General features: G+C 39.0%; 1 protein-coding gene across 2 annotated transcripts in view; it reads left to right on the plus strand.

Annotated features, from left to right (window-relative positions):
- Positions 1 to 22,880, plus strand: part of PLXDC2 (plexin domain containing 2) — a 455,171-nt gene extending 432,291 nt beyond the window's left edge. For both annotated transcript variants that reach the window (XM_030321035.1, XM_032593836.1), the window contains one exon: positions 19,309 to 22,880. In XM_030321035.1, coding sequence (XP_030176895.1) covers positions 19,309 to 19,425 — 117 coding nt within the window. In that variant the 3' untranslated portion in view covers positions 19,426 to 22,880. The remainder of the gene's footprint in view (positions 1 to 19,308) is intronic.
- Positions 22,881 to 23,424: the final 544 nt, after the last annotated feature.

Raw genomic sequence — 23,424 nt, forward strand, 5'->3', positions numbered from 1 at the left:
CCCCAAAGACCGCCAGGGAGCCGAGTCCGATGCAAAAGCAAAAGAGCCTTTATTCGAGCTAGCTCGAGCTCAATCCGCTACCTGCACCAACGCAGCGTAGAGATACCGGGGAGAGAGAGCGAGTTTCAAAAGGACAAAGGTTTTATTGGGGCCTAGGGGCAGTTGGTGAGGTAATGGCTGTGGCCTTAGCCGATTGGCTGGGGAAGGGTCCCAGTCCTGTTAGGCAGGTGAGCGGGAGGTTACTCAAGGGGAGGAGTCGTGGTCAAGGTGAAGGACACAGAACAAGATGGAGTCGGCCGGCGTCCGCCCGCCCTTTCAGTAGCAGCATAAATTCTTTATCTTTCAGAACATCCAGATACAAACAGGACAAACTGGATGTCAAAACCAAAACCTTACGGACAACACTGACAACAGGACTAGCTGACAACTTATATCCAAAACATAAATAAGAACCACCCAATACAACCTATAACAAACCGTCAATATCCGCAGAACTGAATGTTGTCAGTATCTATGTGAGAGGAAGCAAAAGGTGAGAAAAGAAGCTGGCCAGCAGACCTGAAAACAGGAGGCCCACAGTACAGCCAATAGGCATTGACTGGAAAATACAACAGGTTAATGGAAGAACAGTAGCAGAAAATGGGAAGGGCATGGGCCAACTCCAGTTGTGAGTGAGTGCAAGGGACCGGTGTACAAGTTTCTAAAGGGGCTAGAGAGGTCTAGTCTAGGGAACTCTCAAAACTGACTTTCCAGGGGCCATCTTCCACAATAGCACCCACACTAGGAGAAAAGTCTGGGAGTGGAATGGAAATGGAGTAGGATAAGGGGGCGCCTGGGTGGCTCAGCCAGTTAAGTGTCTGACTCTTGATTTTGGCTCAGGTCATGATCTCACAGTTTGTAGGTTCAAGCCCCCACATAGGTCTCTGCACTGACAGCTGGGAGCCTGCTTGGGATTCTCTGACTCCCTTGCTGTCTGCCCCTCCCCCACTCTCCCTCTATCTCTCTCTCAAAATAAATAAATAAACATTTAAAAATGGAGTAGCAAGTTAGAGAAGGAGGGAGCCAAACCATAAGAGACTCTTAAAAACTGAGAATAAACTGAGGGTTGATGGGGGGTGAGAGGGAGGGGAAAGTGGATGATGGGCATTGGGGAGGGCACCTGTTGGATGAGCACTGGATGTTGTATGGAAACCAATTTGACAATAAATTTCATATTTAAAAAAATGGAGTAGGGGTGCCTGGGTGGCTCAGTAGGTTAAGCGTCCAACTTCGGCTCAGGTCATGATCTCACGGTTCGTGGGTTTGAGCCCTGCTATGGGCTCTGTGCTGGCAGCTCAGAGCCTGGAGCCTGCTTCGGATTCTGTGTCTCCCTCTCTCTCTGCTCCTCCCCCGTTCACACTCTGTCTCACTCTTTCTCTCAAAAATAAATAAATGTAATTTAAAAAAATTTTTTCAAATAAAAATATTTTAAAAAATGGAGTAGCATAGGAACAACAGAGATTTGTTAAAAATCATAAAGTTGGAGAAGGAAAGTTGGAGAAGGAAACAGAGTCAGGAAATTTCAGAAAGCATATGTTTTTAACACCACTGAAGAGAAACAGAAGAGGGAACTCTGAAGCTGTCAATGTTACTTGAACCAACCCTCTTTCTAAAAGTCTAGAGAAACTAAATTCACATAAAAATGAACAAAAGAAAATTTTGGAGGTGGAAGTCCAATGCAAAGATACTATGATTTAAAGAAAATAAAGGGCAGAATACTATTCCTAAGACAAAGACAGCACATCAGAAAGACATGCTTTAGAAATCTAATAAAAATTCTAAAGTACTATTTCAAAACTAGCTACAAAGCATTAAGAAAATGATGCAAAGCATTAAAGAACAACTCATATTGGCATTATGTAAACTAAAAATAAAAATCGTGGCAGACATTAAAAAATCATTTTGGAAATGAGGGGAAAAAAACATGAATAACAAGAAGAGCAAGTAAACATAATTCTTAATTACTTAGCAGAAATAAAGGGTTAAAAGGAAGAAATCTCCTTTAGTTGAAAAGAACAAAAGGAGATAAAAAGAATTTGAGAGAGTCCACAGAGACCAAGAGTCTACAAGGCATCAAAAAGAGTTTATTGGGGGTCTTAGGGATTGCAGTCCTGGAGATAGAAATGACCTAAATGAAAAGTGTGCTCTAAATTGAATTGCAGACAGTGCAGGCTTATAAAAGCAAAAACTACAAAGTTACATAACTTGTTTTGAAAGCATTATGATTGGTGCTGGCAGAGTTTAAACTGATTATCTAATACAGGATTGGCTATTTAGCTAACAAGTGTTACATTATCTCTGTTTCAGTCCAAAGTAGAAGGATGTGTTCCAGGAGGTGGTCAATTTGCAAATGACGAATGTCAAAAGTTCATGGTGTACCAAGGAGTGAAACAGGAGATGTGCGTAGGCCCTACTTCCTCCATGTCTTTTCAAATCTATGTGCGGCTCTCATCAATGCTGACTTCATTTTGAACCTTCTTTCATGATAGATAATGACAAATCTTAAAGATTTGCAAAGAAGATCCAACATGTGGATAATAGGAATCCCTAAGGAAGAAAAACCAAAGCAATCAATCAAGCAATACCCCAAACTATGATTTTTTTTCAAAGTTCTTGAATCTTAAAAACAAATCTAAATGTTGACAATACCCACTGGGTACCTGAGATTACTGACCCAAAACAACCAATGTTAACATTTATTCTACTGAAATCAGTGAGTGATTTTTTTCCAAAGAAAGAAAATCCTTTGTACCCTCAGACAAAAGGAACACCTGATTTATAAAAGAACATCAATTAGATCATCATCCACTTTTTGTGCCAGAGGAAAATGGGATAAAAATATTAAAGTAAAGAATATGTAGACCAAGGCTTTATGTTCAACCAAACCAACCTAGAGTGCCATAAACTATTATCAACATACAAGAATTCTGGTAATATTGTTTTCATGACACCTTCCTGAGAAAATTAGATTTAGACAAACAAAATGACAACAGAGATATCACACAAGCACTGGTGAACTCAGTTCAGCCTTCTGGCACCACTCAGGATACATCTGTATACTTTCTCAGTATGACTGCACTTTGTACATTTGAAGGTGGCCATTGCTGTAACTCACATTTCATGTTTCAGCTGGCTTCACCTGTCAACAAACATTTTGGAAATTTTTAGAAAATGTTTACAATATTTTTCTAGGTTTCTCCATTTATATATTTTAAGTGCAGTTGCTAGTATACCTCTAAAATAATGTTCTATCAATTATACCTCAAGTAAAAGGCAAATGGAATTGCTAATTTATATATGCTCATTGTAATTTATATAATTTATAATTATATATAATTATAATTATATTATATATTATATTATTATATTATATATAAATATATATAATATATATTTATATATATAATTATATATTATATATATATTGAATGAATCATATATATATAAATATATAGTACATTCATAATTATTATTATAATTGTTATAATTATAATTTATATAATGGGCATATATTATATAATAATATGCATAATTTATATATGGTAGATATCATTTATTTAGTATAGTTTTTGATCTGGCATATACTGCACTAAGTGTCTTCCAATTGTAAATCTCTCAGCTTCATATAAATCCTTACAAGGGATGGGTATGTGTGGTGCAGACAGGTAACTAGTTTTTTTTTATGTACTGGTAATTCATGTTTCCAATTCCATAGTAGATAGTGGTAAATGGTAAGTAATTGCATAATTTAAGATTAAGTTTCCTGTTCTGTCTTGTATCTCAGCATGGCCATGACTACTAATCACCCCCAGGAAATGGTTTGTGCTACTTTTAAGTTAAGGCTTTTAAAAATTGGATGTGCCTTTTACACACCTTTCCTCCTGTTTCACCAGTGGATACGTGTGATTCCTAGGGAATGGAGAAGCAAAATGCAAGAAGCCTGATCCATGCATGGAAGGAAGGTGCCTGTCTATAAGAAAAACGGTCTTGTATTATTGTGTGAGCAAGAAAGCCACTTCAATTTAGTAAGCCATTGACAAAATTTAAAAAGAAGGGTTATTAATAGAGAAAATGGTTACCATCTAATGCATGTAAAACCATGTAAGAAATTCATTAGAATAATGAAAAATCCAAGAAAATCATTGAGCTGGATGTGTTTTGACAAACAACAAAATTGCATTAGAATGTTGAGGCGCCTGGGTGGCTCAGTCGGTTAAGCGGCCGACTTCAGCTCAGGTCACAATCTCGCGGTCCGGTCCGTGAGTTCGAGCCCCGCTTCAGGTTCTGGGCTGATGGCTCGGAGCCCGGAGCCTGCTTCCGATTCTGTGTCTCCCTCGCTCTCTGCCCCTTCCCCGTTCATGCTCTGCCTCTCTCTGTCTCAAAAATAAATAAAATGTTGAAAAAAAAAATAATTTGTTTAGAAAACATAGGAGCTAGATGGATTAAAAACCATTGAGGATATTGGACAAATCCAAATGCAAAAGAAATGAAATTGTTGGAGAAAAAACTATAATGACAGAAAATTTTATGAGGAAAATATTTATGAAAAATGACAGGAGCACATAGAAGAAAATATATTTTAAAAATCTAAACAATTATCATGTTTTTGGATTTAAATTCTTATTTCCCAACTTTAAAATCTATTTAACAGAATAAATTGGGGTAATTGGAAAATTTACTATAGATCTATTTTTCAAATGAAATGATTTATGTATGGTATTTCAGTGGAACAGATAAGTAACCAGATATTAAGATCTAAAGTTCTTTTCTATTAACTCTGGTTAATAGGTAGAACTGACCGATCAGTTCCTTCAAGGGAACTTTAAAACAAAGTCAGACTTTTCTCATTGTGAGTATTGTTTTATTTTACTTCTTGGTGAACTGTAATAACAATGTGGGAGCTCCAGGGGACAGTGTATCTGTCTTCTTTATTGTTTTTGTCCCCAAGGAGAAGCACAATGCTTAGCAAATACTTGCTGAATAAATAGTCTCATCTAAAATAATCCAAGTGGAACTTCAATAAACACAATCATGAAATGATAGGAAGTTGAAGGTAGCGGGAAACTTAAAGAAAAATCAAATGCACAAAAGTCAAGTTCACAACTTTTTGCCTCATCTGTCTCACCTAAAGAAAAATTAAACCTCATTTGCCTGGAAAACACATTTGTATACTTTGAAAATATAAACAGCCCTTTAAATGGCAACTTTGATGTTATAAGATTTGACAAATTCACACATTTTTAATGCAAATCTTTTTGGAATATTTTCGTTGAGTCATTCACAGTGTTTTAAATGCAGAAAATAATGTTGATAAAAAATATTGCCCTTTTTAACAGTTATTGGTCCATAGTTATCAGGTGTTAAAGCAGACTGGAAGTCGTAAGCTCTTACTAAGTAGAGAACCCACGTTCTCATTTTATACATGAGAACGTGGATAACGAGAGACGGGAAGAGACTTGCTTAAAACTTTGGTTTCTTGGTAACGGAACCAGGAACCAACGAAATGAGGTAGAAAGAGTGTAGTTCTAGCTTTTAATTTACTAGCTTTGTGAATTTGGGTCAATTCCTCAACCCCTCTGTGTAACCCAGCCATGAATTGAAACCAAATTTTCTTTCGTCTTCCATCAGCATAGTGTTGTGAGCACTATTTTTTAAAAAATTGTCACTAGTCACTGTACGTTAATTATGCTGGAATTTTTTAAAAGAAAAACAAATTTAATAGTCATTAGTTTCAGCCAAAAGTTGCATAAATGCCATTTATTAACCACCCCTACCTTCTTGGATTTATTAGAAAGGTTCCTTGATTTCCCATACCCGCCCTCTTTTCTTAAGCAAGTGAGGGTGAGTTACCAAATAAGAGGAAGGGGAAAAGAACAAGCGTCATAAACAATTCACAAACCATGTTCTCGACCCCTGGCTATAATATCATCAATTGTGCAATAAAAAGTCATTTCTATAGTTTCTGATGGGTATATCTCAGACATCTTATTTTGTTTCTCTTTTTCATTTTTAAAATACTGAAAAAAATGGGAGTTACTTCCAGGACTATAACCTGGCTCACGTAATATCATATCGGTCATCAGTACTTATCACAGTATCAATGTCTTGCTCCCTCAAACCAAGTTGTTGTGGAAATTACTTAAATCTTTGTAAAGGACAGTAGCGAACATTGCTGGAGGCCCTAAATAAAGGATAAAACACTGATATTACTCAGTTATAACACTGTATGTAACGTCATTATAAATGCATCTGTAACACATTTATAGTTCATCTTCTACAGCACATACTCCTTAGCTTTTATTTTTCTGCCTTGCTAATGCTGTAGTGTTCCCCTTCTCAGGATCATAAGTATTTTTAAATTTCAGTTTCTGCATTGGTTTGACAAGAGACAGTATGGATCCAAAACTCCAAAATAAATAGATCAAGCTTCTCAAATTTAAAAGATACCTCATGACGGATATTCGTTTTCAATGTAGTACCTTAAACACGGAACAGGTATGCTATCTACCTTCCAAATTGTTTCTAAAACTTTTCCTTTCATTTCAACACACACACATTAAGCACATGTCATAAAACGCCAGTCAAATATTATAGTTCTATTTTTGCCCTGGTTTGATGGATAAGCATTACTCTAAATTGTCAACTGAATAGCATCCCCTCTTGGATTTGGCGGTAGAAATTCTTCCGCTGGGCTTTTTCCTAATCTTGTGATTAAATGTGGGTTAAAGCACACACCCCTCTAGGGCAGAAAATAGCTCCCTGTTTACCATTCCTAAGGTCACGGTTAATTACAGCTCAATTTGCCAGCTTTTCCTTGACCTCCCTCGGAAACCCAGTGATGCTCCCGATACAAGTAACTTTATGAGAACAGCCTCCTGAGGAACCCAGTCAGGCTTATTGTTGTAAACCGCTTTTCTGAGTACATTTATGACCAGAGCAGCAGCATCTCGCCTTTTAACCAAGTCACTGTGTACCAGTGAACTGGCCTGTTTTCACACTCACTGCAAATTCCCTTCTTCAGGGCGATGTGCCTATCTCATAGCAAATTATTACTCTACTTTAGTAGAAAACAACCGCTTGAAAAAAAAAAAAAAAAAAAAAAAAAAAAGATACTGCCAAATGCAGTATCAACACGGTATCATAAATTAAGACTAATGCAAAAGAAGACTGGAATCTTCTCTGCTTGTGTCATGGAAAATCGATCAAAACTAGAGACCCTGTTTGCACAGTGCAATCTGGTAGATGGTATTAATATCGCAGAGGGGTTATAACTGGGGTAAACATCCGTCCCAGTCTGCGTGGGACTGCCCCAGTTTATGTTTGTTGTGTGATACAACTGTTAACGGAACTCCCATTCACTCTCAAAAGTGTCCTAATTTGAACAATAAGGCCATCATATGGTCGCCCTATGTATACTCATATTCCCTGCTTGTTATATATGGAGAGATACAGAACATAAAAACTTTAAAGGCCGAATAGCCACATGTGAATTTAATAATAATAAAAGGAACATCAAAGGTATGTTCCATGCTAAATAAAGAACGTAACCAATTACTATAAAATTCGTAGGAAAGAGAGGGAGATTCATCAGGGGCAATTTTATCAAAGAGGTAGAATTTAAGGGGTGTGCTGAAAAAAAAAAAAATGTTACGCCGGGCCTAAGCAAAGAGGAAGGGAAGATGGCATTCCACATAGAAGAGATGGAGGTGTGGTATGATTTTTTAAAAGCATTAAATCAAGGAAAGGCAAGAAGAAGCAAATTACTCAACTGTACCTTGATATCTATGGATTGGTATGGGGGTGACTTTAATGTAGATGCAGGTTAGATGTGACAAGCTTTAAAGAACTATGTAATCTGGGGCGCCTGGGTGGCTCAGTTGGTTGAATGTCTGACTCTTGATTTTTGGCTGAGGTCATGATCCCAGGGTTGTGGGATAGAGCCCCCCGTGTCGGGCTCTTGCTGAACGTGGAATCTGCTTAAAATTCATATTGTCTCAATCTCTCTCTTTCTCCCCCTCCCCGCCCCACTCTCCCCTCCCCTTCCATGTGCTCACTCTAAATAAATAAATAAATAAATAAATAAATAAATAAATAAATAACAAAGAACTATGTAATCCGTACTTGATTCTGCAAACAATGCGAATCAATTTTGTAATAAAGAAGTAGTTGAAAATGGTGGTACGGAGGGGACTGGAGAAGAAGCTAGGAGAGTAAAAAAGCCCTTATAGGAGAGTTCAAGGCTGTGTCAGCAGTCCATGTGCAGGTGACAGCTGCAAGTGGAATTAGGGTACTGGTGCAGGAACAGAATGGGGCCAACTCAAGAGCCACATGGAGGAAGAAGATAGGGTTTGGCAATTTTCACCTGCTTTGTGTCAGAAAGTGCTTTCAATCAATGATCTTTGATTCTCCCTACTTCCCGATGAGGTCTGCAAATGTAGGCATTCTTATATACCTATTTTATAGATAAGGTAACGGAGATTCTAAGAAACGAAGCAATTGCCAAAACCCCTATAGCTGAGTAGTGGGAAAGGTGGGGAGGGTATCCTGATTCTTCGCACTGAATATATGGGATGAAGAAGAAAGGATTACAGATAACTCCAAAGCACAAAATCTGAGCAACTGAGAAATTACATTTTTTAGCAACAGATTTAGAAATATCAGAAGATGAAATTAGTTTAGGAAGGAAAATGAAGGGATGAACTTTAGGCATGTTTGTCTTGCGTTGATGGTCCAATCACAGTTGACCCTCTCAGAGAAATCAACTGAAGAGAAAGAATGGATTGACATAAAGCAGTCAGGTGAAAAAGAAAAAATGGAAGTCACAGTAGTAGAAATTGAAACCCAAGAGAATAAAGAAGAATGCTGTGGGGAGTAGACAGATTAGAGCGTTTGTGGATAAATGTGTGGATAACACGTGGATAGGGTGCGTTAACAGCTAGTGTTTATAAAGCAGTAAAGGAGGGGCGCCTGAGTAGCTCAGTCAGTTAAGTGTCCGACTTTGGGTCAGGTCATGATCTCTCGGCTCCTGAGTTTGAGCCCTGTGTTGGGCTCTGTGCTGACAGCTCTGAGCCTGGAGCCCGTTTGGGACTCTGTGTCTCCCTCTCTCTGCCCCTCCCCTGCTCATGCTCTGTCTTTCTCTCTCTCAAAAATAAATAAACATTAAAAAATATTTTGGGGGGACACCTGGGTGGCTCAGTAGGTTAAGCGTCTGACTTCGGCTCAGGTCATGATCTCACGGTTCGTGAGTTCAAGCCCCACATCGGGCTCTGGGCTGATAGCTCGGAGCCTGGAGCCTGCTGCGGATTCTGTCTCCCTCCCTCTGCTCCTCCCCTACCCCACCCCCCCAGGCTCTGTCTCTCCCTCCTTCAAAAGTAAATAAACATTAAAAAGATAAATAAAGCAGAAAGTTTAAGAAGGGAAGTAAAATAAACAAGACACAAAAGAATTGTTTAAAGTGCTCTAGAGAAGTCACAGAATGAGGGGGGAAAAAAGGTACTAAATTGGCAATGAGATCATTTGTAACAGGAGAGAATGCAGATCCAGGGAAGGGCGCAGGTGCCAGACTGAATGAAGCCTGTAAAAAATGGTTTTGAAACGTGAAGGCAGTGGATTCAGTCAGACACTCAAGAGGTATAGTACTGCAGATACAAAGAAATATCAAATACAGGGCTTTTTGATGTGAAGTGTAGGCATGAGGTAAAGAAACAATGAAAGGAGTGTTTCAAGGCGCCAACGGAGGAGGGATAAGTAACTTCATAGCACAGACAGCATGGAGTAGGAGAGGCAATTAACTGCAGCAGAGGAAGAACGTCTTTTCATTTCAGATGACGAAGGATGAGTAGATGTAAAGGCATTAATGAAGAGAAAGGGAAAAGGATTAGCGTCTTCCTAAAGGCTTAGTCTTCCCAGGGAAGAAATGGGTGATGATCTACCAGATTCAGGGAGGGCAGCATGGGGTTGGATGGAGTTTGGATGTATCACAAGGATTTAACAAGAGAAAAGTAATCACTGACTTCCCAGTTAACAGCGTGTGATTCTTTGTGGCTGGGTTAATCTGAACATGTGACCTTTTTCTGTAGTAGTTGGGACTGCTTAGGGTCTGGAATGGGAAAACATAGAGGATGAGGATTTATGATTGGGTTTGATTGTCATACCAATGAGGATTGATCGTCAGAGGAGGGAACAGGCAGTAAGGTGACTGGCGGGCCACCATGGAATTCAGGCCGGCAGAAATTGGGTAGAGCCTGGATGAGACCAATGGAAGGCAGTGACCCACAATCTGAAGGATTTAGAAACCAGGCTGTGGAGGGAACTGTTTAGAGATGAGATAGAGAATGAGCAGTATAGAAGACATAGAAGTGGATATTTTCAAAAGATGGGGACTTTTATTCTGCTCTCTGTCTTTATAGTCAGTCTGCCCACAAGCGTCTACGATGACCCAGATTCAGTTGAAGACCGCTTTCCTCAAAATGCATGGAATTCATTGTCAGATACTTTCAGCAAGCAGATACTTGATTTCAAACCTCTTCTCCATGCATTTATAGCTTGTACTGTTGGTTAGCTCCTATTCAAGCTTTTGTAGCCAAATATCTTATTTTCCTTGAATATGCTATAAATGCCTTGAGTTCAGGGCTGTGTCTTACATATCGGTGCTTGTATAGTAATTTTATTGGCTGACTGAATGCATTTACAGCCACACGCATTAAGTAATAGTCACTCTCTCCTGTCATCCTCACTTGGGGCAACAAGATGGCCAATAATGACTTGAAGTCAAGAGGAGGAAAGGAAGTCAAGCAGAAAGCTTGTCACTCAAGAATCTGGAAGCTTGTGTCCCTCGTGGGGCATAAACTATAGAGCAAGATCTATGCAAGTCAGCATAAACACTTATTTTCAGTCTCCTTGTGCACCGCAAGGTGAACCAAGGGAAGGGCATTGAGACCAGTCTATCCCCGCTGCAGGTAATAAGGGGGTGCATTGTCTATAGAGAATGGAATAATTATAATAAACCTGGCTAAAACCAGGTTAGTGTTTCATCATCACCGTGTGCCTGAAATTCTTTTTTTTTTTTTTTTTTTTCCAACGTTTATTTATTTTTTTTGGGACAGAGAGAGACAGAGCATGAACGGGGGAGGGGCAGAGAGAGAGGGAGACACAGAATCGGAAACAGGCTCCAGGCTCCGAGCCATCAGCCCAGAGCCTGACGCGGGGCTCGAACTCACGGACCGCGAGATCGTGACCTGGCTGAAGTCGGAGGCTTAACCGACTGCGCCACCCAGGCGCCCCCTGAAATTCTAAATTGTGTCAAAATCTTTTGCTCATCTCATCGCTAGCAAGTTGATTCAGTTACTGTCGAGTTTTACCAACATAGTTTATATGTAAACTTCCAGCTAGTACAGTTTTATGACATATCCTTTAGTAAATATTGTCTTCTATATGGAAGTTAATTCAACGAACTCCGGGTTACACACACCTAACCCCTGATCGCAGACTCAGCCACATGCATTCATTTAGGGAATAAACTCACGAGAATCTGGAGTCTTTTGCACGTGTTCAGGCTTAGCGGATCTCCAACCCATATAGGGCCACATATGTCTGTGTTAAAACGGTAGATTCTCATTCAAATAAGAACTTGAGAAAAAGAAAAGTAAATAAAAATAAATAAATAAATAAATAAATAAATAAATAAATAATACACAAAAAATAAATAAAACAGCAGATTCTAAGTGAAGCATGATGACACTGTGGTTGAGAAGGTGAAGTAAGGGAACTTTGGTTGCTTCCTTTCTGTTACCACAAAGCACAGATCATTCTCTTGAACATTGCAGAGTTGACTCATTTGGCAGTATTCCTTCATGTGTCTTTTTTTCAAAAATACATTAAGTCATTTGTGTTTTCTCTTTTTTTTATGGTAACATTTATTTCATTTTTCATCTGTAATGTTTGTCACTGGCATGAGTATATCTAAGAAGTTTAAAACAGGAAGATTTTCAACTGTCTGCATTTCCCTTTTGGCCATTATTATTATTCATTTCATTTTATGGTTATTACCAAAAATAATGTTGTCTTCAAGAGGAGGGACATGTCGCGTAACATTTATTCTAAGAATACTTTAGCTTTAGGGGCGCCTGGGTGGCTCAGTCGGTTAAGCATCCTACTCTTGATCTCAGCTCTGGTCTTGATCTCATACTCACGAGTTCAAGCCCCATGTTGGGCTCCATGCTGGGCATGACGCCTACTTAAAAAATAAATACTTTAGCTTTGGGAAAATGACATAAGTAATATGATGATTTTGTTAATCCCAGTGGACAGCTGTTCTCTACCTGCATTGAGATAATTTTCATCTTGGACATGTACTATGAGGATACTAACCAATTTTTCAGGATCATCCATAGGACAGTTCTAGAATGAAGACAACATACCCATGGAAAGTGGTGATTATAGGTTGGAGAAGAGGCAGCTATAGGACAATAAGACAACTTCCATGTGAAGAAAAGCAATGAAAATGAGCTGAAAATATGTAAAAGAACACCCAGGCTCTGCTTCACACAAGAGTTATTGCTTGTAATTCTTGGCCACAGCAGAAGACAGACAAATCAATTTGAGTTACTCTTTTTAAGGAAAAAGTGACTTACAATTCATGGAACAAGGAGGCACAGCCCCAAATAGGAATAGTTTATTTTAATTAGATTACAAGTTTGACTGGCCAGGGCCCGAAGCCATTGTGTTTCCCTATAGATAGGGTTGCCAAATAAAATATAGGACACAGATAAATTTTAATTTCAAATAATAAACGAGTAATTTTTTAGTAGAAGTATGCCTGATGCAGTATAGTTTTGGGAAATTATTCACCGTTTATCTGAAATTCAAATTTAACTGGTGTTTTGTAATATTCATTTGCCCAATCTGGCAACCCAGATTTATAACTTAATAGAACTTGTGTTGAAATAACGTTCAACACAAATTAAAGGGCATAGAGAATAATTTGCATTTAGAAGTAATGAAAAAGAAAAAAAAATTCCCTCCCCTTGGACAGTTCGGTGTTATCACAGCTAAATACGTATGGAGAGGTTGATCCAGATGTGTGCACGCATGTTCAGTTCCCACAGAGGTCCATTGGAGACACAGAGGAGATCAAACATCAGTATTTCTTCAACCACCCACTTTTAAAGAATGCTCCTGTTTGAAGAGCCTGTAGACCGTCATCCCAGCTTGCTATTCACTGTGTGTAGTGTGGACCGACAAGCAGTGTCAGCATCGCCTAGGACATTATTGGAAATGCAGGGTCCCAGGGCTCCCCCCAAACCTGAATCCGAATCTGCGCTTTAATGAGATCCCTTGTGATTTGTATGCAGAGCTAAGTTCGAGAAACGTGCATTTAGTTCGATAGCTGCCAGAACATGCCCTGAGATAGTATGGGATGCAGAGGTTCCCTCGGGACTCAGGGAGGGTTGTGCAAGCAGGGCTCTGTCGTCACAAGGAAGAGAAACCTATTCTCCAGGCTGCTGGTGGGGCTTCCAGGTAACATTTCATGGGAACAAAGGCTCAGTGGCTTAAGGGTTTTTTTCTTTTTAATTAAAAAAGAAAAAAAAAAGTTTGAGAAACAGCAATCTAGTTCATTTTACCTCCCAAGCGGGGAAACCGAGAAGCAGCGAAAACATACGGCTTTGCCTCAGTGCGGTGCTGGGACGTGCCAGGTCTGTGATGCTGTGCCAGTCTAACCATCCCAGCCTCTGTCCCCTTCCCTGCAGTTCACTGAAGGAAACGGCCCGAAACACTAACAGTTTCGGAACGACTGCTTGTCAAGCGCCATCACACATCACTGGTGTTTTCTATCTGGGCCTCGAATGGCCACGTTTGCCCCTTTCCTTTAACGCTCCCACCTAGTAACCTCCTTGCCAGAGCTCATCTAACCCACAAAACATCTCTCTGCTTTTCATGCACTTCTGTACACGCTGCTGACTGAGGGCGCCCTGCAGGTTTGTTTGTGGATATTTCAGCTAATTATCTTGCCACAGACCATTGAGACCGATCTGGATGACGGTTCAATTAATAGTTCTGAGGGAGTAATTAGGGAAAATACCTGTTCTCACAGCCCACGCCAGTGCCGACGTATCTACATGAACATGTACTCCTGAATGTGATTAATCACATAAATAATTCTCAGAAATGGAAGTAGAGATCACCCACGCATTACACCCAGCAATGTTTTAAGGCACGACATCCTGAATCTCTGTAATGAATTAACATTACGGTCTGGTTTGAATTTTTCAATTTTCAGCGTACATCCAGCTCTGTTAGCAAGTGACCCCGTGGCCCCTATCAGTTTCTATAACAATGTGAATTAGCCATTCTAAAAAGAACACAGATTTGGACATATCTAAAGCCTCGAGTAAGAAGTATAAACGCCAGGTTGTGACCCATCATGCTTCATAGCAAAGCCAGACATCATACCCAGGTTTCTAGACTTCTTGTCTTCTGGATAGGTGCCTCATACTATACCAGCAACATTCAAGATTTTTCTATGAGAACTAAGTCATCAGTCATTCCATTACGGTCCTAGAACTACCCTGTTTTTCTCACTCATAAGGAAATCTCTGAACTGCAGATTGACCTAGAAAAGCAGTTTCAGCTAGGACTAATTTATATAGATTTCCATTAAATCTAGGAATCCTGGAAAGTTAGTGGAGGGAGGCACGAGGGAAAACGGTAGAAGAGCCATGACACGGAGAAGTTTTTCAAGTCCTTTTTGTCTCTCCAGTTGTTAAAGTGAGTTATCTCAGGCAAGTGGGTATGAGGGTCCTGTGATTTTAAAGATTTTTTTTTTAATTTTTTTAATGTTTATTTATTTTTAGAGAGAGAGAGAGAAAGCAAGAGAGACAGAGTGTGAGCAGGGGAGGGGCAGAGAGAGAGGGAGGCACAGAATCCGAAGCAGGCTCCAGGCTCCTAGCTGTCAGCACAGAGCCCAACGTGGGGCTTGAACTCACGAACCGTGAGATCATGACCTGAGCCGAAGTTGGACGCTCAACTGAGGCCACCCAGTCTCCCCCCAAGGGTCCTGTGATTTTAGAGGAGAAAACTTCAGGTATTAATTTACAGACGAGGAAACAAAGTGATTTATTTAAGACCATTAATTGGGGGCACCTGGGTTGGCTCAGTCTCTCTCTCTCTCTCTGCGCCTCCCCTGCTCGCACTCTGTCTCTCTCTCTTAAAAATAAATAAGGATTAAAAAAAAATTTTTTTAAAGACCATTACTTGATTTGTGATACGTGAAAGCATTTTAGAAAGGAAGCAGAATTTTGGTGACGTTACTGCTCTTTGTTCAACGTTTTTAAGGCTAAGATTGAGATATCAAGGAACTGTGAAGGAATGTAAAATCAGATCAAATTTTCAAGACCCTGGTGCGTGACATTCGTTGGATTTTGTTATAAATTTTAAGGTATTATTATGGGGGAGAAGTGCCCTTTCTTTTAATCTAATCGAAGTCTGTAGAAGCAATCATAAATTTTTCACTTTTGCACAAATAAAATACTAGTGTTGAATAATTTTGCGGCTAGATTATACCTATTCTATTTTGTTCATCTTTGGATGTTTATTTGACACCTGTGTTCAATCTTACCTTTTCAACCTCCATTGAAAGTCCCTTTCTTCTGAAGTGCTTGTGTCTTCCATATGGAAAGCGTGTTCTATACTTTCTTTGGTCACATGTCCTTCAACACAGCAACTGGCACCATACTAGACATTTCAAGTGTTTAGTAAATAATTTGTGTGTTCTCTTTTGGCCCAATAATTCCACTTTTGAGCATTTATAAAAGGAACTGACCAGAGATATTCGCATCAGGTTATCAGCAAAAATACTCATTATAAGATTATTTCTATTGTCAAAAATTGGGGGGGGGGGGGCTCAGAATCAAATTGACTATATAAATGATTCAGTTAGAGGTAATATGCTCTACAGATATTTAACATAATACTGTACAGGGATAGTTTGTAAATACTTTTCAGTGTGTGCTTAAGTGCAAAAAAAAGATTTTATAAATCTTTGTGATTCATGTGCAGTGATTTCATGTTCCTAGAAATGGATATAAGTGACATTCACCGATAGTTGAACCAATGTACTTGTAAATGGTGAGCTCTCTATTCATTTTAAATCTTGTTGGGGTATTTCTTTTTTTTTTTTCCTACAATGAGTAGTAACAAGTTAAGAGAATTTTTTCTTAACGATATGCATTTAATTCAGAAAATAAGTTTGTACTGCGTTACGAGTGGAAACTTCACTGTCCGACATTTTTGTACTTTCTATTTTGAGTACCTCTGTGATGAGCTCACAAAGCACATGACAGACTTGACCAGTAATCCTCCAGTCTTTCACCTAAGACAGAAAATTATTAACTTAATGATTCTGACTTACTAACAGGATACTGAAGTTGCTGGTAATGTTGTATGTTTAAGACTGAAACAAACATAGAACCATGGTCACAGGTTTCACATGAGTTGTACTCAGAAACCATTGGATTTGAAGACCCAAATGTTATAGTAAGAAGAGTTAACATTGGAAGTGGGTAGAATCTCATTTTAAATCTTGGCCCTGCCATTTGCTATCTTTACAGTAATGTTTGTGCAAAATGTAAATGATTCCATTGCATTTTAATGCGATTATGTATGTGAAGCACCTAGGGTAAAGTATGAAGTACAGCCAAGAGCTTAATAAAATCTAACGTCCACAAGCACCATCATTATCATTTCAGCAACTGTGCTCCTTTTATTTAAAAAAAAAAGTTTTAGTTAGACAAATTTGACATGTCACACTGTATAAATTTAAGTTGTATACCACGTTGCTATGATCCATTAATAAAAGGTTGTAACAATATTAGCACATTTTATACTTACAGTAAGTATTATCTATATTCAATATACTATACATTAGATCTCTGTAGCTTAACAGTTGTTACAAGCTTAACACTGTCAGTCTTATCCCTCCAGCCCCATCTCCTATTAACCACTGTTTCATTTTTTAACAGGTTTGACCGTTTTAGATTCCACATAGAAGGGATACCATACAGTACTTGTCTTTCTCTGACGCATCTCACTTAGCATAACGTGCTTAAGATCCATCCATGTTGTTGCACATGGCAAGATATCCTCCTTTTTCGAGGCCGAGTAACATTCCATTGTGTATATGTACATCTTTTTTACTCACTGATCCATTGATGGCCATTTCAGTCATTTCCGCATCTCAGCTATTGTGAATAATGCTGCAATAAACATGGGAGTGCAGATACCTCATCAAACTCCTGTTTTCATTTCCTTTGGGTATCTGCCTAGAATTGGAATGGCTGGATCATATGGTAGATCTATTTCTAACTTTTTGAAGAACCTCCATATGTTTTCCAAGGTGGTTGGACAAAACTACAATCCCACCATCATTGTATAAGGCACTGTTTCAGCGCGTCTTCATTAGCACCTGTTGTCTCTTATTTTTTTGACGATCATCTGTGCACCTTTGTTTTTTAAGTTTATTTATTTTGAGAGAGAGAGAGAGAGAGAGAGAGAGAAAGTGTGAGTGGGGGAGGGGCAGGGAGAAAGGGGACACAGAATCTGAAGCAGGCTCCCGGCTCCAAGGTGTCAGCACAGAGCCCGATGCGGGGCTCGAACCCGTGAACCACCAGATCATGACCTGAGCCGAAGTCAGAGGCTTAACCAACTGAGCCACCCAGGTGCCCCTGCGCACCTCTTTAAGTCACCTACAGCACAATGTCTTTATGTGCGCTGGGTTGTACATTAGGCCTCGTTCACAGGGCTGTACTTGCCAGCTGGACAGGTAAAGATTAAGGGCAAAGGCATAGTGGTGCTATTGACTAAAAGAAGGACGAGGCCGGCTGTACTCCAGAAGCCCAATTATGAAGTAACTGAAACCAAAGTGGGGGTTCTAACCACTGAGCACAGCAGCAGATTGACATTTTTCCACATGCCGGAGTGATCAGGAGTTATAGTGTGCATCTCCCTAAAAATGTTCAGTGTTTTTCCATCGATGATGAGTTTTAGCTCCAACAAAGACACCCTCTCTTTGTCTTCACTTCTTTTTCTGGAGAATAAGGATCATTCCGTTTCACTTACACTGTTGGACTTAATCAGCTAACAAATATAAAACATTCTGACCACATAATGTTACATAGGCAGTAAATAATATTAGTAATAGGCGGAATGTAATTGCCTTGATTGGTATTTTTCCAGAAAGTAGAGCTAATACTCATTCCTACCTGATGTGAAAATTCTTCTACACCCATTAATCATTGCCCGTGGAATGGAGCTGGCAAATCTAGAAAGCTGCCAAGTGCCAGTATATCTACACTGATATTTAACATTTTTCACATTAAAATTCTTTAGGTAGAAATAAATTGTAGACAGAAATAAGCCTCCTTCAGTACTCATTGTCTCATATACTCCAACATGGCAGGCACTCTGATAAATGGAATAATCGTTTCTAGTGTCACTGGGGCCGTGACATGCGTTTTAGTGTCTTTTGCTGCTATAACTTAATAATTCATTTCAGCACTTCTATTTGTAAATCAGAGAAGGTTTGTTTGATGGACAGAGCGCTGGGGAGAAGTGCACTTCCTTTGTCAGAATAAATAAACCGTATTTTAGGATTACTGTCTACCTGTGCAATTATTCAGTTCATAGGCTTGAGATCGTCTACGCCCTCTGATGTTGGATTCTGTTTTCAGGGCACGACATCTGTTCATTTTCAAGCACAAAAAGTCACGTATGGGAAGTCAGCTTTATAAATAATTTCGTAAGGTATCATGTGATTTTCCTTTTAGTTTGTTTACCAGAAAGTCTAGCACCTAAGTTGAAGCCCACTTCTAAGAACGGGGCAGAGCTGTATGGCCTTTTGTTTTTGAGCAAATTAATAAATAAAATGAAGTGATTTTTTTTCTGGAGAAGAGGACATGTCAGTGGCTATATATTTCAGATGTTTTTTAATACAGTTCAGTGTTTTCTCGTTGTACTTAGACACTTATAGAATCTTTTAGACATAAATATGCATGAGGCATAAACTGTGACTTTGAGAAACTGTCATTCCTATGGGGGAGGTGCCAACAGTATCATAATCAAGATGCAAGCATGTGTAATTCCAGCTTTGGTACTAACATGACATAATTCGGTGCAATGCAAAATTTAATTCAGAGGTTCATCTAAAATATTTGGCAACTATTTTTCTTATGCCCATCACCCTGGTATTCATCATTTTTGCATTTTCTGTTTCAGAGACGCCCAAGCAGATGGCCTGCGATGAAGTTTCGAAGAGGTTCTGGTCATCCTGCCTATGCTGAAGTTGAACCAGTTGGAGAGAAAGAAGGTTTCATTGTATCAGAGCAGTGCTAAAATTTCTAGGACAGAACAGCACCAGTGCTGGCTTACAGGTGTTAAGACTAAAAATTTGCCTATACCTTTAAGACACATACCACACACACACACACACACACACACAGGAGCCCTAAGCTGCTGTAGCCTGAAGGAGAGGAGATTTCTGGACAAGCCCAGCCCAGCCCAGGAAGGGGAAAAAAAAAAAAAAAAAAACCTAAAATTTATGCAAGGTAACTGACCTTGCTGAACATAGAATTCCCTAATGGGATGAATCTATAGTTCACTCAGAACATCTCCTGTGGATTTATCAGAAGTATGACAAGATTACAGTGCTATTGGCTTAGGTGCAGGGTTGCAAAGGGATCGAGAAAAACAATAATAATAAAGCTTTAGTTCATGAGGGATCTACACCTTTGCTTCAAATAGTCTTCTCTAATGTCTCAAAGATAACGGTGTTCCAAAGCCTGAACCCTTTCTCTCAAAAGAGCAATGATGAATGTTTCAAGATTGCTAAGAAAAATAACTGACTCCTGCAGGAGCAAAAACAAACAACAAACAAACAAACATAAAACGAGAGATTTTCTATCTTTCCACCAGACGTGTGGCAAAAGGATTTTGTTTTTCTGGTCTAGATCCAATGGTCCCAACAAGTTCATTACTTTACAGAATGAATCTTTTATCCGTGCAGGACGTTCACACTATGCCTCCCTCTTCCTCGTTAATGAATGTCCTTTCTATGGGCTGTGACAGAATTGCCAAACTCAGCTAAGGATTAGGAGAGAGGGAGTGGCACGTGAGGTTTTCAGCTCTCCTGCCTCGGAATAAAACACTTCATTATTTTTAAAGAAACGTTGCCTCCATTTTCCCAACTATGAAATCCTATGAAGCCACAGTTGCTCTTGGCTGAAGGAAACAAGAGGAAACAATACAAAGACCTCCTTAATTGTTTTTCAAGCAAAAATGTTAAGGAATTCTAAACATATGGGGGATTTTTGGCTTTTTTTTTTCCTTTTTACTCTGTGCCGGTTCAGTACTGAAGGCCCATTTCATTGTCGATTCCTGCCTGAGAAAGCCATTCAAGTCAGCATATCCCTGGCGATAAAAAGAAAGAAAGAACCCTGCTGAATCATACAGTAATTTTCTTTAAAGCACATAGTAGTTACATAAATATATATATAAATATATTTTTGTTTATAACTAACACAAGGCAGGCTCTTGTGACTCAAAGAGTGCATTTTGTCATCAAGACAAACCACATGCAAGGTGCGTTACTGCATACTTCCATAGAGTTGTAAAATAATCCTTAATATTAGAATATTTTTATGTCACTCAGCAAAAGTGGTTGGTTCAATTAGTCGCAGTGCCGATCATTTTCCTGCCTATTTGAGCCACCCTTTCCTTCATATCAACCCCTTCCCTCCCTGGCTGAATAAGGCAGAATGCTCCTTAGATGGATCTGTCATCTGCCCCGTCATCACAATCCAGATTTTGAAACTTCTCCATGAATGAGAAACAGTAAGGCATCGCTTGAGGAGGAAAGTGGTTAATATGTATACTGAGCTCCCAAAGTTGAAATTCAGGTACTGTGTGTACAATTCCATCCACATCTCGACCCATGAAGCTGACGTCCTGTGCCAAGAAGTTGCAGGCGCTTATAGGGTCCAGTGTCCCACATTTGCAGATTCAGGTATCCGGAAGCAGAGATGTATTGTAAGTAGCACTTTACTAACGCTTAGCATCTGTACCCAGTGTCTACCTTGAACGACATCAGTCTACTAACAGAGTATCGTAGTTTATCTTCACAGCTGTCTGATGTAAACTCGTGCCATCTTCCATCACATATATTTTGCTTTACGTTTTTAAATACTTGATGAGGATGATACTTTTTTCCTAACCTGCTTAGTTAATCATTGAAAAAAAAAAAAAAAAACCTAGCAAGCAAGATGATTGAAAGATGTGATGACAATCTCTGCTGTAGCTGCATTCAGTCTCTATGAAATATCCCAACTTATTTCTGTGGAGTAGGTTTGGTCGGCTAGCAATAACCAAATGACATGCCAACGTGACTGGTGCAACTGGTATTCTACAAAGACATAAGGAACAGGTAGACGATTCCTTTTAGGAGAAGATGACGCTTCTTCCACTAGCTTCTGTGATAGGTGTGGCTTCCAACAGCAGTTGATTGACAGTTCTATAAATCTTGTGTACATATCCAACTCCTTGCACAGTTCTTTGAAGTAGCAGTGTTCTCTTTATTCCCTTCAGAGCTTATCTTCCATTCTCTATTAAAAGAATTGACAATTCTGAAAAAAAAAAAAAAAAAAAAAAAACAACAAACAAACCAAAACCAAAACGAAACAAAAACATAAAACGCTGTATTGTTCAGTGAACTAAAGCACCAAATAACAGGGGAAACTTTGGAAGTGTTGAGAAAACTTCCTACCAAAACTAGAAGTTGAAGGTGGTAAGAAGTTTCTGCTGTATATGAATCTCTTAGTGGTAAAGGGAAAAGGCTTGCTAATCCCTTTTTTTTCCTGAAATTTTTATTCTGTTTTGTATTTCTGGTTTGATCCTGGTGCCCATTTACTGCAAAGGAAGAGCAAACGTACATGATGTTTCTGGAAATTCAGAATGGACATTGATGCTTTGGACTTTACATACATTATGTATTAGAAAGGATGCATCTGTAAATTGCTTAAATACTATGAACATAGCAGTGAGAGAATAACAATTTTAAAAGGTAAGAATAGCAAAAGATACATACAAACTTCTGAAGAAATCAGGTAGATGGTGCTACAGAGGAAATAATATTTGGTGATTAGTTAAAGGTATGAAAAGTCAAGGAAAAATATCTTAAGGCAACCAGATGGCACTGACCACAATGTTGGTTTGTTTGTGAAGCATTTGGACTTTTAAGATATACTAACAAATAGAAAACTAAAGTTCAATAATAAAGTACAATTTACCCCCAATTATTATTTTAGTTTGAGATACCTAGGGCATTTGCTTCTCTCTCACAGGTAGCTTCTAGACTTGTGCTGTCCAGTATCATCTCCACAAGCGAAATGTGGATACTTAAATTTAATTAACATTAAACTTCAAAATAGTTCAGTTCTCCAGTCACTAGTCACATTTCAAATGCTCGATAACCATATGTGGCTTCTTGGCTTCTATATTGGACAACACATAGCCTTCCCATCGTTACAAAAAAACTCTACCACTCAGTGCTGTAGAGGTCTTTCCTTTTAATTCCCTCTCCTTGAACAAAAAGGAGAAGGAAGAAAAAGGGAAGATTTGGAAGTTCTTGGGGATATCTAAGTGTTTTTGATCTCAGAAAGGCAGCATGGTATGAAGAAAAGAATGCCAGCTGACACAGCTTTGAGTCTCCACTGTGTTATCTTGGGAAAAATCACTTTAACTTCCATGAGGTCTCAATTTACAATTTTGGAAAATAAAAATATTTTTGTTCTGTCTCCCTTGCAAGGTTATTATTATGCAGATTGGCTAAAGGTACAGATGTACAGACTTTTAAGACCTTATGTCAACGTTAACCCACATAAAGCACATCCTTGGTCCAGCATCAGCACAAATTTGCATTCAGAGGAAAACAAGCCCATCAATCCTAAAAGCATTCAAAGACAATCAAATCAATACATGTCTGGAGAAAATGCCAAAGGAGAAATTGCTCAAGTTTTTTTCCCATCTTAATACTTTCTCTTCATATTTCCTCTACGTCACGTCTGTCCCAACTTTTACTTCTCTGCCATGACAAAGTCCCTGTGGGTATCCTTCGGCTAGCTCAATTCTTCATTACATAGTCACTTAGTGTCTCTAGTTTCTTGGGATGCCCCAGTTTACTCTTCACAGCAGAGGGAGGCCCAGGAGCCAACCAGTAGGCTTCTCTTTAGAAGGAAATACCTCAAACACGAATATTTATTTTACCCCTGTAACACAAATCTAAAGGGCTGCCACATTAAAATCTAAAAACACATGGGACTTCATCTGAAATGTAAAAAT

The sequence above is a fragment of the Lynx canadensis genome, chromosome B4 (assembly GCF_007474595.2).
Source record: "Lynx canadensis isolate LIC74 chromosome B4, mLynCan4.pri.v2, whole genome shotgun sequence".
Taxonomy (NCBI): Eukaryota; Metazoa; Chordata; class Mammalia; order Carnivora; family Felidae; genus Lynx; species Lynx canadensis.